General features: G+C 37.4%; 1 protein-coding gene across 1 annotated transcript; it reads left to right on the top strand.

The window, feature by feature from the left end:
* Positions 1 to 13,475: 13,475 nt before the first annotated feature.
* Positions 13,476 to 15,524, top strand: LOC145976599 (uncharacterized). The gene has a single exon (XM_083107830.1). The coding sequence runs from the start codon at positions 13,476 to 13,478 to the stop codon at positions 15,522 to 15,524; it is 2,049 nt and encodes a 682-aa protein (XP_082963956.1).
* Positions 15,525 to 15,730: the final 206 nt, after the last annotated feature.

Genomic DNA, 15,730 nt, shown 5'->3' with positions numbered 1-15,730 from the left:
TTCAGTAAGAATAAAATTTTTATACATAACTCTTTCTGCATGCAGAATAATAAGTCACCCTATAAACATAGCCTCACTCGGTTGTCCACCGGGTGTCTCAGTATTTTCATCACCTAACGAACACGCTATACAGAAAAATAAAATATATTTATTAGTAAAATTTCCTTAGAAATACATTTCAACAATAACCTACACGTGAATTCATATTCAAAATACATTACTCAATTACAAATATAAAAATTCATATATATATATATAAACAAATATACTTACCGTTTAGATGTTTTGCGTGGCAGCCCTATTGAATAATTAAAAGAGGCTCACTTCGTACACCCATTATCTACGGAAAACCCATAGGCTTGTGCCTTTCCAATTATATGTATATATATATATACATATATAAAAATCTACATAAAGGAAAATCATATTTTAATAAATCGATTAATAGTAAATAATAACGCCAACAATACTTACTAAGCCTTCTCTAACATATAATAAAGCATAATCGAATGGTTAAACCGATCGAGACTTATACGTGAGACCTCAATAGGTAGTACGTGAAAGTGAGAGAGACCGAACTATCGGGCGGCCCGCGCGAGCGAGAGAGACAGCGCTATACGTAATCCCGTATGCAAGAATTAATGAGAATTAAATCGCGAAACAAGCTCAGACCAACTTATCACCCTTGTTATTAATATATATATATATAATTATTAATAAAAATAACAAGGTGAGTTGGACACACAAAATTTGTAGTCATAAAAAACATGAAATATATTCTTATATACTTTAAGAATATATATATATATATATATATTATCCAAGGAATATCCGTTAGCTTAAGTGCTTTAATTATTCATACAAGCATATGTACTCTAGCTACCTAAATACAATAATTTTCTTTCTTTATTAACGACAAACCTAAAACTATAGGTAAATGCGAATAAAATATGATTTTATATGCGTGAATTAATAAGTCGGTCAGGCGGTCAAGGCTAAGGATGTGCGGTGCGTTATCTACTGACACGCGTCAATGTATCTTATCTCCCTTGATACTTACGGCGTTCATGCATTAGACTTCAGACCAAGGAGACTTAGAAATAATATTCTTTTAAAATCAAGGCGTGAAATAAATTTCGGACCGACCTTTTGCTTTGACCATTAACACGCATGGTTATTAATAAATATATATTGTAATATGTTTTACTAAGTTATTAAGTTGTAAATCGTAGGAGAATACGTTACACATATACATACGAAATTTAAAAGGCGAATTATAAGAACAATATAACCGACAATAAAACATAAATTTAACGACGTAAAAGATATGTCAAAATAAATTAAAAGGATTAGAACATAAAATTGAAATCCAACAAATGTACAATCTTATAAAATTTAGTAAAACATGGTTTAGTACGTACGAATAATCGAGCTAAATTATAAATCTTCTTATATGTGCCAAAGGCTAAGGCTAAGCCGAACGCAGTGCGTTATCGGTTGGCGCGTGCCAATAATCTTATCTTCCACTATGTCTCAACATACGCGCCCGAGTCTAGAGACAAAGAGGACTCGAGAATAATCGAATATTATAAGAAGCACTTTTTATTGCGAGCGCAATATTCATAAGATTATAAAATTGTTAAAAGAATATATATATATATATATATAATCATACGCCAAATGAGCCTGGATGTTTAATAAAAAAATTAAGAAGTAATAAGGTTCAAATAAACTCTTATTTTTTTTGACATGAAAATATTAATACACACTAAATTATTATAAAATAAATTTTGACAAGACAATAAAAAACTATAACTATAAAATCTTACAACCAATATATATATATATGTATATATCCTACATAATAAGTAGCAGAGCTACATGAATTGTTGCAAGCAAAATTATTAAATCGTCCTATAAAATAATAAGAATAAAATTATTCACCAAGAGATAAGCGATCCTCCGAGCTTCATTCAGTACAGTTGTACATGGGCTCATTTAGCGATAAGATAATAGACCCGGCACGACCGCCTGGTATTACGGCCATCCGCTACAACAGAATTAATTCGATATATCGAACCGTAATAATTAGAACACTTCTATACCACCTAATTATTATTAACAATTATTTCTTCTATGTTAAGCTACTATATATATATATATCCACACACATATATATATATATCTATATGTGTATTATAAAATGATTGTAATTATAATAGTTTGTGACACCAGAATTTACTAATTATAAAAAATTTATTATAAGCGGAATTTTAAGACAGCTTTTGAACGGAGCATGCTAGAAGAACCGTTCACATTTCTTTCGCATTTCCTAAAGGAGATCTAAGATTCTACATTAGAAAATGTATACAAATAACGAGAATTCTGGTAGCTAAAAACTATTGTAAAATTTTATAAATTAACAAACCAACGCACGGATAGCCCATTCCCCCTCCACGCAAAAGCGCAACTCCTACGTCACAACATGCGCCAAAAGGAAGGGCAGCTAGAGCAGCAAATAGCAGCCAAGCAACCTACGCTTAGAGCTCCCGTTCCCCTACCACTGACTCCTGAAACAAAGTAGGGATCAGAGGATACCTCAGGGAGCGCAACTCAGTCTTCCGTGCATTTGACCCGACGCTCTTGAGACAACATCACCTATCATCTGACCACCAGCTCTCTACAAGGAAGGAAGCATCTTAGAGCCGTTAAATATTGTACTCGAGTATACTTTAAAATAAAAGTGAATTTCAAATTCAACTTCGGTCTTCTGCCAGTTATTCTTCAACGGCTCCTGACCTCTCTTCAGGGACCTCGCCGAGGCAATCGGTCTCCGACGGAGAGCAGTCATCCTTACACATCAAGAACTTCATCATCTGGTAAGTACATCTTAAACCAATTAAAATTTTCTTTGCTTCCTAGTACTTATTAATAATTAATAACCTACACAGTCGCATGTTACTTGACTGTCATTTTCTATATTTTTAATTCTTACCTTCAACCATTCATATTCCCATATCCATACACACCATTTATTTAAATCATACTTCGAATTGGAAGTCTTTCATGGGACCTATCTCTTTGATAAGACGACTCGATTGACAGTAATTAGTAAGAACCTGCTTCAGCAGGACAAACCTAATTTAAGCACAGTGAAAAGGCAATTATCTTGAGGAACATATTCCAATGATAGAGGTCTCCTTTTGACTTGGTGCTGGTGAGGCAAATAAAAAATTAGCGGCCTCCTGTCACATCGACGTTTGATTAGGCAAAGATACAACTTAAGCCCGGTTAATTGACAATTATCCTGAAGCTGCGTCACTGATGATGGAAGTTGTCCTTTAATTTTGGAGCTGCCTGACATAAATCACGTCAGGTTGAATCTAGCCTTGATTTCAAGATACGAGATCCATCCCAGAGATTAGTAACGATACACTGGCTGAGGCTTATATGAAAATTTTATAATATACTGAGCCAGCTGCATTGATAATCTGTCATTTCAATGACATATCCTATAATCCTCTTCTTACTTTATGTTTATACACACAATTTGAAATATAAAGGCATGATTAACAACGAAAATTTATTAATGATTTTCAAATCACAATTTAGTATCCAGAGAGAGAAATAAAATAAACTTATTTAATCATCTACTTTCTCTTCCACTGTGCATATGCGTGTGTGTGACATATTATTCACACGATACTTTCATTTTTGACAGGTGACCCCTTTTTTCTTGCGACATCGTAAGTAATAATAATAATTTTCGGGAAAATTAATTGAAATATTATATCATATCGGATTTCGAACCTTTTTCGTATTAATAGATGGTCAACACCCGCCGTCCAGATCCCATAACTCGTCGCGAATTCCCTCTGCGAAACGCAGGCGTAGCTCGCCGAGAAATATATAGACAACGATTGCTCCGAGATCGTCCCTCCGTGGTACGACAATTATTTGTAGACAGGGATAATATCCCTCCTAATATTGTACACGCCGCCAACGATCGCGAAGATACCCTCTTCGATCTGTCCTTCGCCCCCTTACCCCCTGAATTTAACCCAGAAATCAGCGACAACGACAACAGCCCAGCGATATCAGCTGGCGAGGAAGCTGAGGAGGAAGACATTACTGAAACAACCCATTCAGACAGCTCAAGCGACGCATCGACAATAATTGTCGATTTAAACAATCCTACGAACGGGATCCCGCTAGGACTGCTCCGCGCCTGGGAGCGCAACGGAGAAATCCCTGCGACAAGGGACCAACAAGTCCAGACTTCACCGCCGCCGAGCCCTCCACGAACTCCTGACTCATTCTCAGGCCCTTTTACCCCGAATTCTTCTCCGCTTGCTTTTGGAGAAGCAGGTTTTGAGCCCATAGACATCTCTCCGAGCGACGAGAGTTTTACAGACTTTGAGGTAAATCAACTCCTCGACTATTTGAGCAGCGAGGAATTCCTCGATACTATTGTAGACCTATAAAATTAATATAGCATTAATATCAACGGAAAAATTATTATTATATCTGCATCTAATGTATATGGATAAGGGAATGAAATAAAAAGAAATAGAAAATTATGATACAAATCCATTTATTTATTCGTCAACCTTGATTTATCTCTAATAAGAAGCGTTAACAAGATCCTGAATCTCTCGGCGTCCCAGGGTATAGCCGGCCTAGCAGGTTGCCCTGAAAAAGAAATTGAGAGATACAACCTTGTTCGTCCATGCACGGTAAGCCCTGCAGAGTCGTTGAATAAACGCTAAAATAGGACGTAACAATATAATTTTTTTTTTGGTGGCAGCGGTGGGATTTTGCCAAAAAGGATCTAAGCTTCTGAGAGAACATTAAGTGTTTGACGAATAAATTTTTATAAAGTATCTAAATCCATTATGCAGACTCGATCAAGCTCGTCGAGCTCTGTAGCCACAGGGGCTACGAGAAAACAATATACAGCAGAAGAAACAGAAATCCTCATGCAAAAGATAAATGAAAAGGAGAGACAATTAAAGGAACAAGCTGAAGCCTTGCAAGCCAAAAACGAACACCTTACGAAAATGCAAGAAGAAATAAGTCGAAAAGAAATGGCTGGAGCTCAAGAACAGCCAGCTGTAGAGCAACTAATGGCTTCTATGCAAACAATTACCAATTATATTGAAAGGATCAATTCAAGGCTCATGAATTTAGAAACCTCGCAAAAGGAAGAAAGACATATTCCACGTGAAGAACGAATATTTTCTCAACCGACATCCCAACATTTTGACATCATGGATCAACCTTCCCCGATACGCCTTAAAGATGCTATCGACACAATACCTAAATTCGATGGCCACAAAATGTCAGTTTTCCATTTCAGTAAAATTTGTGAACGCGCTCTCGATTTAATACCTGCATATCACGAATATCATTTAGTGCAGCTTATCATTAACAAGCTGCAAGGACATGCGTATTCTGCTATAGAAGGAGTAGAATGTCACACCGTCTTTGAACTAACAAAACGGTTAAAGCTCATTTTTGGTCCAAATAAGTCAGTTGATCAATACCGAGGAGAACTAGCTAACATATATATGAAACAAAATGAGAATATTTTCGATTATATAAGCAGAGTGCAGGAAATACGTACTGCAATTATAGATGGAGAATCTGATTTGGCCGGAAATATAGGAGAACGAAGCAAAGATGCCATTGAAGCAACTACCATGAATAGTTTCATCAACGGGCTTCCACCCGACTTGCTAGTACGCGTAAAGCTTGAACATCCGAGAACCTTTGAGGAGAGCATTAGCACAGCCATACAATTATCTAAAACCATTGAAGCCGAGAACATTCGGAAGCGAACTCTCTTCCGCCCGAATTTTCAACCCCGTGCTGATCTCCCTAACCATGCCGGCAATACATCTCGCCAAAATCCTACGGGCAATAACGCTAACAACCGCTATCATCCCAATAACGGACATACAACTTCACAACCACCCTTTACTGCATCGCCAGTTAAATTAACAACTGCCGGGCAGCCTCAACAAAATTATCAGACTAAAATCTGTCGCTATTGTAAAACTCCTGGACACCTCATAGAGGAATGCCGAAAGCTCGCCTACAAAAGAACCTTGGAAGCAACCCAACCCGGTACTTCGGGAAACGCGCAAGGCGTTCCGCTGAGAACCGACGTCCGCCGGAACGACCTGCAAACAGGACGTCCGACTTACCACATTCAAGAGAAAGTCAATGTGATAACACCACAAGGAACTCTCGCACAAACCTCCGAATCTGCCAAATAAATGACAAACAACAATCCACGGAATTGCCCACAGTAACGTTATTTTCTCCAGATCTAATAACAAATTGCAAATTTATGATTGATTCTGGATCTGGATTGAACCTCATTAAACAAAAATGTTTAAATCCAAACGTTACTCTCGACAAATCTAATCCTCTAGCTTTACAAGGAATCGCCTCTGAAACTATCGTTACATTGGGAGCTGTTTCCATATCTATTCTCGGAAAACTGTCCGAATTTTACGTCATATCTGACTCAATAGCATTTTCACAAGATGGAATTCTAGGCAATAAGTTCCTGAGGGAACAGGCCGTCATAGTAAACTACAAGGATAATTTTATGCAGTATGAGGATACGAAAATTCCTTTTACGAATTCAAATGCCATACGTCTTAAGGAAAGGACCGTAACTCCCTGTTCTTTTTATATCTCTAATCCAGAAAGGCAAATCGGATACATACATCGCCACACGCCTGCCAAAGGCATATATTTCGGAGAGGCCATCGTTGTTAACAATAACGGAAAAGCTTATATGCCCATATTTAACACTTCCGAGGAAGAATTAATCTTTAACATTCCGACTGTCGAATTACAAGAATACGATACTTGTGAGACAAGTAATGACCCCACCGGAACCCAAGGGCTTCCCAGGGGATTAATCCGAACTTCTAACTCCAACAATCTCGCTGGACTAGACGAACCCCGAGTGGAGCTCGTCAAAGCCATAGATAATCCCATTTATTTTAACCAGGCATTACCAACACCAACAGATAGAACTGTTGATGTCATAAATCTTCTACGTCTTGAACATCTGAATTCCGAGGAGTCAGAAAATGTTCGACTACTAGTCTTCAAACACTCCGATAGATTTCACTTACCCGGTGAACATCTCCAAGCGACAAACGCCGCTCAACATTCTATTCCTACTATTAACGAAATGCCTGTCCACACGAAACAATATAGATTTCCTCCTATACATAAGGAAGAAATTAATAGACAAGTAAATGAATTGCTGTCCTCAGATTTAATTGAACCTTCTACCTCTCCTTACAACTCTCCTTTATGGATAGTTCCGAAAAAGCCAGATTCCTTAGGGAATAAAAGATGGCGAATGGTTATCGACTATCGAAACCTTAATGAAAAAACGATAGGCGATGCCTACCCTCTTCCGAACATAACGGACATATTGGATCAGCTCGGATCTGCTAAATATTTTTCGGTACTGGACCTAGCTTCCGGTTTCCATCAAATACCTATGACATCAAAAGACGCTCATAAAACTGCCTTCTCTACGCCTTACGGACATTACCAATTCAAAAGAATGCCATTCGGACTAAAAAATGCTCCTGCAACTTTTCAAAGGTTGATGGATAACGTTCTATCCGGACTTCAGGGAAATGAATTATTTGTTTATATGGATGATATTGTCGTCTATGCACGATCATTGCAAGAACACGAAAGCAAGTTCGAAAAATTAATGCAGAGATTAAGAGCTGCAAATTTAAAATTACAACCAGATAAATGCGAATTTTTACGACGTGAAGTTATGTATCTAGGACATATAATTGGATCCGATGGAGTCAAACCTGACCCCGCTAAGGTAAAAGCTATAATGAATTTTCCTACTCCAAAGAATCCGAAAAACATCAAACAATTCCTAGGACTAGCCGGATATTATAGAAGATTTATTCCCAATTTTTCCAAAGTCGCTAAACCATTAACCGACCTCTTAAAAAAGGATAAGAAATTTGAATGGACGGCAAAGCAAACAGAAGCCTTCGATATTCTAAGAAATTCACTATGTTCCGAGCCTATTTTACAATACCCCGACTTTACTAGACCATTCGTTTTAACTACCGACGCATCTGGATATGCGGTTGGAGGAGTGCTCAGTCAGGGAATAATAGGGAAAGATTTACCCGTTGCCTACACCTCTCGTATTTTAAATCCCGCCGAGCAAAATTATTCAACCATAGAGAAAGAATGTTTAGCCATCATTTATTGCGTAAATCACTTTAGGCCATATTTATACGGAAGAACTTTCATTATTGTAACGGATCATAAACCACTAGTATGGTTGCATTCCATTAAAGATCCCTCATCAAGACTATGGAAATGGAGAACTAAAATATCAGAATATCAATATGAAATACGCTACAAAAAGGGAACCTTAAATCATAACGCTGATGCCTTATCTAGGAACCCACCCGTTAACATGGCTATTCCATTATTCCTCATCGATGAAGAGGAATACTCATCTGATGAATCAATATTTTCATATAGACCTCAAAGACCGCAGGGAAAATCTAACACACCCGAAGGTCAGAATGCAAGATCTAATCAGGAAGACCTGGGAATCCATCAAAAATTCGCTGAGATCTCGGCTCCCCCAGAACGCCAACCAACAGGAAATTATCAAAATCATTCCACCGAACGAGAAGATGATGACAATGGAGTTACCATTGAGGAAGTCTCGGATTCCGAAGAAGACTCCGATTATACGGAGATATTAGACTCTGATGTCGTACCTCACCAACAACAACCCCCTGAACCTCCACCATGGAGTCGTGCTCAAATACGGGAAGTCAGAGATAATCTACTGAAACAAAAGGACAACCATGTAATATTCATTTATCTAAACGGAACACCTTATGATAACGGGGCAAAGCTATATCATGAAGCTGAATTACTTCCCAAATACGAGGGACTAACCTACGAAAGAGCCAGAGTATGTACCGTGAAAACCAACACGCTAATCGCTCTTCCTATTAAACAAAACAATCGTACTCTCATTGGAGCGCAAACTCTAAAAAATTGCCTGCGTTCTCTCGTAGATGTAATTCACGAACTCGACCTTTCTTCGATAAGTCTCAGCAAGACCGAACGCTTCGACGATTTACCATGGTCATACATATTCAACCAAATTAAAAGATACCTGCAAGAACTACCGGTTAATATAACCATATGCTTAAATTTAATCCAGACACCCGAAATCGAAAAACGTCAATCTTTAATTCTAGAAAATCACGCCTCAGCCCACGGCGGACATAAAGGCGTAACTAAGACCTATAATCGGATCAGAACACGCTATTGCTGGAAAACAATGAAGAAAGACATTCAGGATTTTATCAGAACCTGCCGAGAATGTCAATTAAAGAAATTAACAAGAGTAAAAACTAAACAACCCATGGTCATTACCGACACGCCTGGGATGGCCTTTGATAAAGTCTCTTTGGACATTATGGGACCTCTGCCCATCACGGAGAACAATCATCAATACATACTAACCATGCAAGATTTATTAACGAAATATTCTGTTGCCTCACCGTTACAAGAAGCTACTTCTTTAACAATAGCTGATACTTTCACAAAAGACTTTATTTGTATATATGGAGCACCGCGCGCCATATTAACGGATCAAGGAACTAACTTTTTGTCAGCATTAATGCGACAATTAACGAAAAGATTTAATATACAACATTTTAAAACTACAGCTTATCATCCTCAATCCAATGGATCACTAGAACGTTCACATCATGTGTTAACAGAATATTTAAAGACACAAATAGATAGAGAAGATAACTGGGATAAATATATTAAACTAGCAATGTTCTCATACAACACCAGCGTGCACGAAGGCACCAAATATTCACCTTATGAACTGGTTTTTGGGCGAATAGCTCGATTACCTTCCGCGCATCCTATTATCGAAGAAAATATTGAACCTACTTATCACGAATATATTACGAATCTATTTAATAAAATAAGAGATCTACAAATCCAAGCTCAGCTAAATCTTATACGTGCCAAGGAAAAGAGCAAGACATACTATGATCGCCATCTAAATCCGCAACAACTCCAAATAGGAATGGCCGTGTTTTTATTAAAAGAACCGCGAAAGGGAAAGTTCGCCGACCAATACACAGGACCACATGAAGTACTCGAATTATTACCCCCTAGTAATATTAAACTTAGAGTTGGAAACCAAAATCGTATCGTTCACATAGATAAAATAAAAAAGTCCCACTGTCAGCCAGGATGAAATAATAATTTAAATAATTCTGTTACAGATGCTCTGGCATAAGCAGCCAGTCCAGCCCAGACCGGATTCATCGCTCCTGTATCAAGTAAAACAGTCGTTCCTATTCGCTCACTGTGCACACGTAGTAGGAGCCATCTGCTTGAATGACGACACTAATTTGTGCAGCAACTGTTACTCTCGGATTCGTACACAAATCATCCAAAGCCAGTATCGACGTCTTAGGAGACATTTCTTCATAAACAGCCACGTCGCTAGAGACGAATGCTGCTCTATCTGTGGTACTACAGTAATAAAGACTAGATCCATAGACAATTGCATCTCGTGTATCCTAACTGCGAGTGAATTATTACGTCTCCTCGATAGCACTTCGACTCATGTCGACGATTTTAAATATCCTTTAGTTCTTAATGTATATGATAGAACCCCTATGTCATAAGGCATGTCTTTTATTAACACGGTATGCTGTATTAAAATTAGAGGATACCGTGATCCTATTCTGAATATCTACTTCTGTGAACTTTGTTATCAAGGTGTACAATCTTCTTCACTAAGATCTCAACTTCCTCTATTATCTTCTCATTTCTTTTCTCTGGGACCACACCACGTTGAACCCCACTGTATCAACTGTCGTCGAACTCTTACTACTCTGAAACCTTTGCATGAGTGCTCTATCTGTTTTAGAAATATCATTGAACTTTTATTTATATTACCTCTGTGTAATAATGCTTAATAATGTCTCAAACACCCCCCAATGCTGTGTGTATTAAATTACATGGGTATCTTCACTTGCACAACCATAGCCACTATTGTTGCGCCTGCTATTGTATGCTGCATACTACTTGTAACTCTCGATTTTTTTCTCCCAGTGGATTCTCACATTATATCTGTTGCCCCACATCCCTACAGAACTATCTGCTCATATTGTCAGCGACCCATAACCATAATAAGGCCTTTAGCTAATTGTTCTGTCTGCACACGAAACATTGCCGAAATATTTAGAGCCACTAATTCTTCCAATCTTGCTATTAGTGAGAATGAAAGCCCAAATTAAAACCTTTTAAATTAAAATGCAACCTATTGAGTACGCTGATACCTTATCCCATGTAATACACGAAGAATTTAACGGATATATTTCTTCAAGACATAATCTGTATTACTGCGTCTCGTGCAAATCACAAGCAGACCATGAACTTTACTATATAAATTACCATAGTATATCTGAATCCTTCCCCGACATCACGGTGTCTAAATGTTGCATATGTGCTCGCAATGTGTCTAGTGTAACTCCTATAATAGATTGTAGGAGATGTTTCTTATACTATTTGGAAGGAGAACGTATACGAGAATCTCGCAGAATATCTGATTAAATGGATTTCCTGCCAAATGTAATACCCGAAGAAGACCTAGACACATTGTCCCACTTGTTACATGTCGAATTAGAAGGATATATCTGCTCCCATAATGATCGGTATTACTGTCGTTCATGTGAAATGTTCGAAACTAGAGAACTTCAGCCCATAATATACCACATTGTTACATATTTTCCCCCAGCTTCTTTGTATGGCTTTAGATGTCATATGTGTAATTTATTACTATCTCTCATAACTCCCCTGTCGGACTGCAGGAGATGTTTTCTATATTATTTACAAGGAGAACAAGCTCAAGATTTTCGATTAAACAAGAATTGTTGATTAAACCATAATGAGCAACGTAAATAATACGCCTTGCAATCACGACATCCATAACTTGTTACAATACTTCCCAAATATCTGCAAAGCAGAATGTAAAAAAATAATATTCTATAAGAAACACACTAAGAAGAACCATAACCCGGTTCGTATATGTTGTGCATGTTGCAAAATTCGTCAATTTCGAGTTAAACCTGACCTGATAGTATGCCACTGGGTAACTTCCGGTGAAATAAATTTCTCTAAATGTGAATATTGTCTAGCTCCTCTAGATACCACTCGCTCTATCTTTCAATGTTCTGAATGCATATTTTCCTACTTTGAAAGGGCAATATATGAGAGGAACCATGGAAGAAACATAAATAATCTAACTGCTTTTGCTTTTTGCAGGACTCACCAACAAGGGGTATACGCTTAAAAAAAAAAAAAAAAAAAAAAAAAAGAGGGGGAAAAAAATGTGTCCGCCATTAAAACCCAAAACATCCATCCATCCGCTTTTAAAGGATTCATTTTTTAATAGTTTTCGCGTAAACTGTGTCATTATATTAACTCACGATATTCTAAGTGACTCAAACTCTTACCTTATCTGTACAAATTGCTATAACCCCACAATTTATAACAGAGTTCTTACAAGATACTCTCATACATTCCAATATGGCTCAGTGCCCTTGCAAAAATGTCGTATTTGCGGTCAAAATTGTTATAAAAGCCGACCAATTATCAAATGTATGAAATGTGTTAAGGCTTATTACCAATTTTCCTCATTTATAAAGAAAAAGGAAGAAAATACTTACAAACAGTTAGTCGGTATATCAGTAGACTCTTCCACATTAAGAATAGAATATGGACGGGCCGAAATAAGGATTGATCCAAATGACCCGGAAGTCTTGGAAGAAATAATTTCTTCTTAAATATCAGTCCTTGTTTTGCTACCTAAAATATATAAAAATTATTGTAATATAATCAGTACATACTTATTCAGATGCCTCATTTATTGTATCTCTAGTTAGCACAGGCATCCACAAATTATAACCATTAATTATAGTTACACACATATATATATATATACGTGCATAGTAATAATAACAAATATATATATATAAAGGAAAAGAAACAAAAAAAGGGGAATTATAATAAATAGATATACATAAAACATAATACCATATAATTACGAACAATATATATATATATATATATATATATATATATATATATATTAAAAACAATGCTATAAAGATACCTATTATGTATTCAATTTTTAAATATAGAATTTTTTTTTTGCATGGAAATATATACACTTATATATATATGTCTATACAATTATACTATAATCACAATATGCTAAGCGACAATTATTCACTATTAAATATCCATAAAATTGTATTGATCATTCAAGTAATCATATAACATAATATATATATATACTGCTACCACATATACTGAAATCATCATTATTTCAGACCACCATGACGCCTTTAGTCCTAATAACCTTCTTATGCGAAACCGCTGCTCTTATCGGATTCGATTGCGGAGGACAACACCTCAATATCACCGCTGTCTCTTTACTTGATGTTGGCGAATGTGACTTGAACATACGAAAACCCAATACCACCGATGTTCATATTCAACTATTGCAATTGTCCGACTACAGCTATACGGAAGTCATACAATGTAAAGTGGAAATATCCAGGAATATATACCATTGCGGCATGCATTCACATATCTCTGCTGTTCACAATGGAAGAGCCGATTATGTACACGAGACTGGATACACCCAATGTTTGAGAATGTTTCAAGACGGAACCATCAAACTCGGAGACAACAATCTTGTCGCCGGCATAAAAGCAAATCAGACGACCTATCGGAGTATCACTCTTGTAGGCCGTATACAAGTCGATGGATATTGCAAAGGAGCACAATACAATGATCCATATGGAACATGGGACGATGTAGTCGTCCAAGCAGCTGTAAAAATATCATTAAGATCTTCCTATGTTCCCATACAGTTAAACACTGGGAAGATCAAACTAAAGTCTGGAACTATATGTGATCTCATTGACAGCTTTTGCCTAGACGCTGACGATGGGCATACTTATTGGAAACCAATACCCACTACTACTTGTAATTTCCAACAATACGATGTTCTTTACGAAGGACCTGCAAATAAAATTTCCGAAGATCACTCTGATGTCCACGCTCCAGTCATCTACAGCCTAGTAACACAAGAAATCACCTTCGCTTTAATGAAAACTACAGAATTGCCTCTATGCGGATACACTCTCTTACGCACCGAGCATCCGAAATTATTTATCCTGGAAGCAAAACCAGGAAATACCTTCGCTAATCGAGGAATCATCCCAGTCAACAATCTTGACATCTTTACATACATGAACTCCAAGTTCGTGTATATAGAAAAACACGTCAAACAACAGATGACTTCTCTTTACAATAATGTCATCTTGCAAAAATGCGAACTAGAAAGACAAGTGATTACCAATGCCTTGTCTTTCGCTACACTCCAACCAGATGAATTTGCCTATCGATTAATGAAAGGACCAGGATATATGGCTGTTACCACAGGAGAAGCTGTACAAGTAGTCAAATGTATCCCTGTTGAAGTAATGGTCAGAAAAACGGAGGAATGTTATGCTGAACTTCCTGTCACGGTGCGCAATCATTCTCTCTTTCTTACCCCCAAGTCAAGAATCATCACCAAAATCGGTAACGAAAGAGAATGCAGTGTAGAACTTCCTACGCTGTACAGAATCAAGGATACATGGGTCCAACTCACCCCTAGTATTCAGGTTAGACAGCTACCACCTCAACAGCTAAAACCTATGGCTGCTCTAACCTGGAGATACCTCACTCCGGGATCCTTAGCTACCAGTGGAATCTACTCCGAAAAGGACATAGAAAAGCTAAGAAATCATATTATGTTCCCAGCCGAAAAGCCAGCTTTACTCAATGCCGTTGCTAGAGGACTAACTGGCCACTCCATGAACACCGAAGGAATCTCAGTATATAATTTGCTGGATGAAAATTCTCTAAATAAAATTGTCGAAAGCACAGCCTCACGGATCTGGAAAGGATTCATAAACTTTGGATCAGCCACAGCAGGACTTGTCGGAATCTTCATGATCATCCGCTTAGTCAAGCTTGTTATCGACACCGTCATCCATGGATACGCTCTCCATACTGTATATGGTTGCAGCCTTCATTTAATCGGAGCCCTGTGGAGCTCTCTTGCAAACTTGCTACTCCATCTGGCACGAGAATCTTCTAAGAAATCTGGAGATGATAACCGAGACGATCAATCACCTGGCAGGGGAACGAACCTTCAAACCTCCAACATCGATCCCACTGCGCCTCCGGAAGTAGTCACTCAACAACTTCCTCCAGCCAAACCTCCAAGGACGATGAGACCTTGCCACGAGGAAAACGCCAAAAACGTAAATATGCCTACATCATATACAAACTTAAGAGACCGCTTAAACACTTTAAATGAAGATATCTAATCTCCCTAGAACAAAATCCTCCGAAAACAAGTGGATTTTGTTCTTATTAGGGGGGAGGTGTTACGTCCCGCAACAAAAATTTTAAATATTACTTTGTAGTATAACATCAAGAATTTATCATCTTATATAATTTTTAAATATTACATATATTCACTATAAATTCATATCACTATATATATATTATATATAATTTGCCGATATTCATA

This window comes from Camponotus vicinus, unplaced genomic scaffold (genome assembly GCF_025532165.1).
Source record: "Camponotus vicinus isolate PSW18456_S1 unplaced genomic scaffold, iyCamVici1.0 SCAF_9, whole genome shotgun sequence".
In the NCBI taxonomy this organism is placed as follows: Eukaryota; Metazoa; Arthropoda; class Insecta; order Hymenoptera; family Formicidae; genus Camponotus; species Camponotus vicinus.
This window is presented reverse-complemented; position numbering and strand designations above follow the sequence as displayed.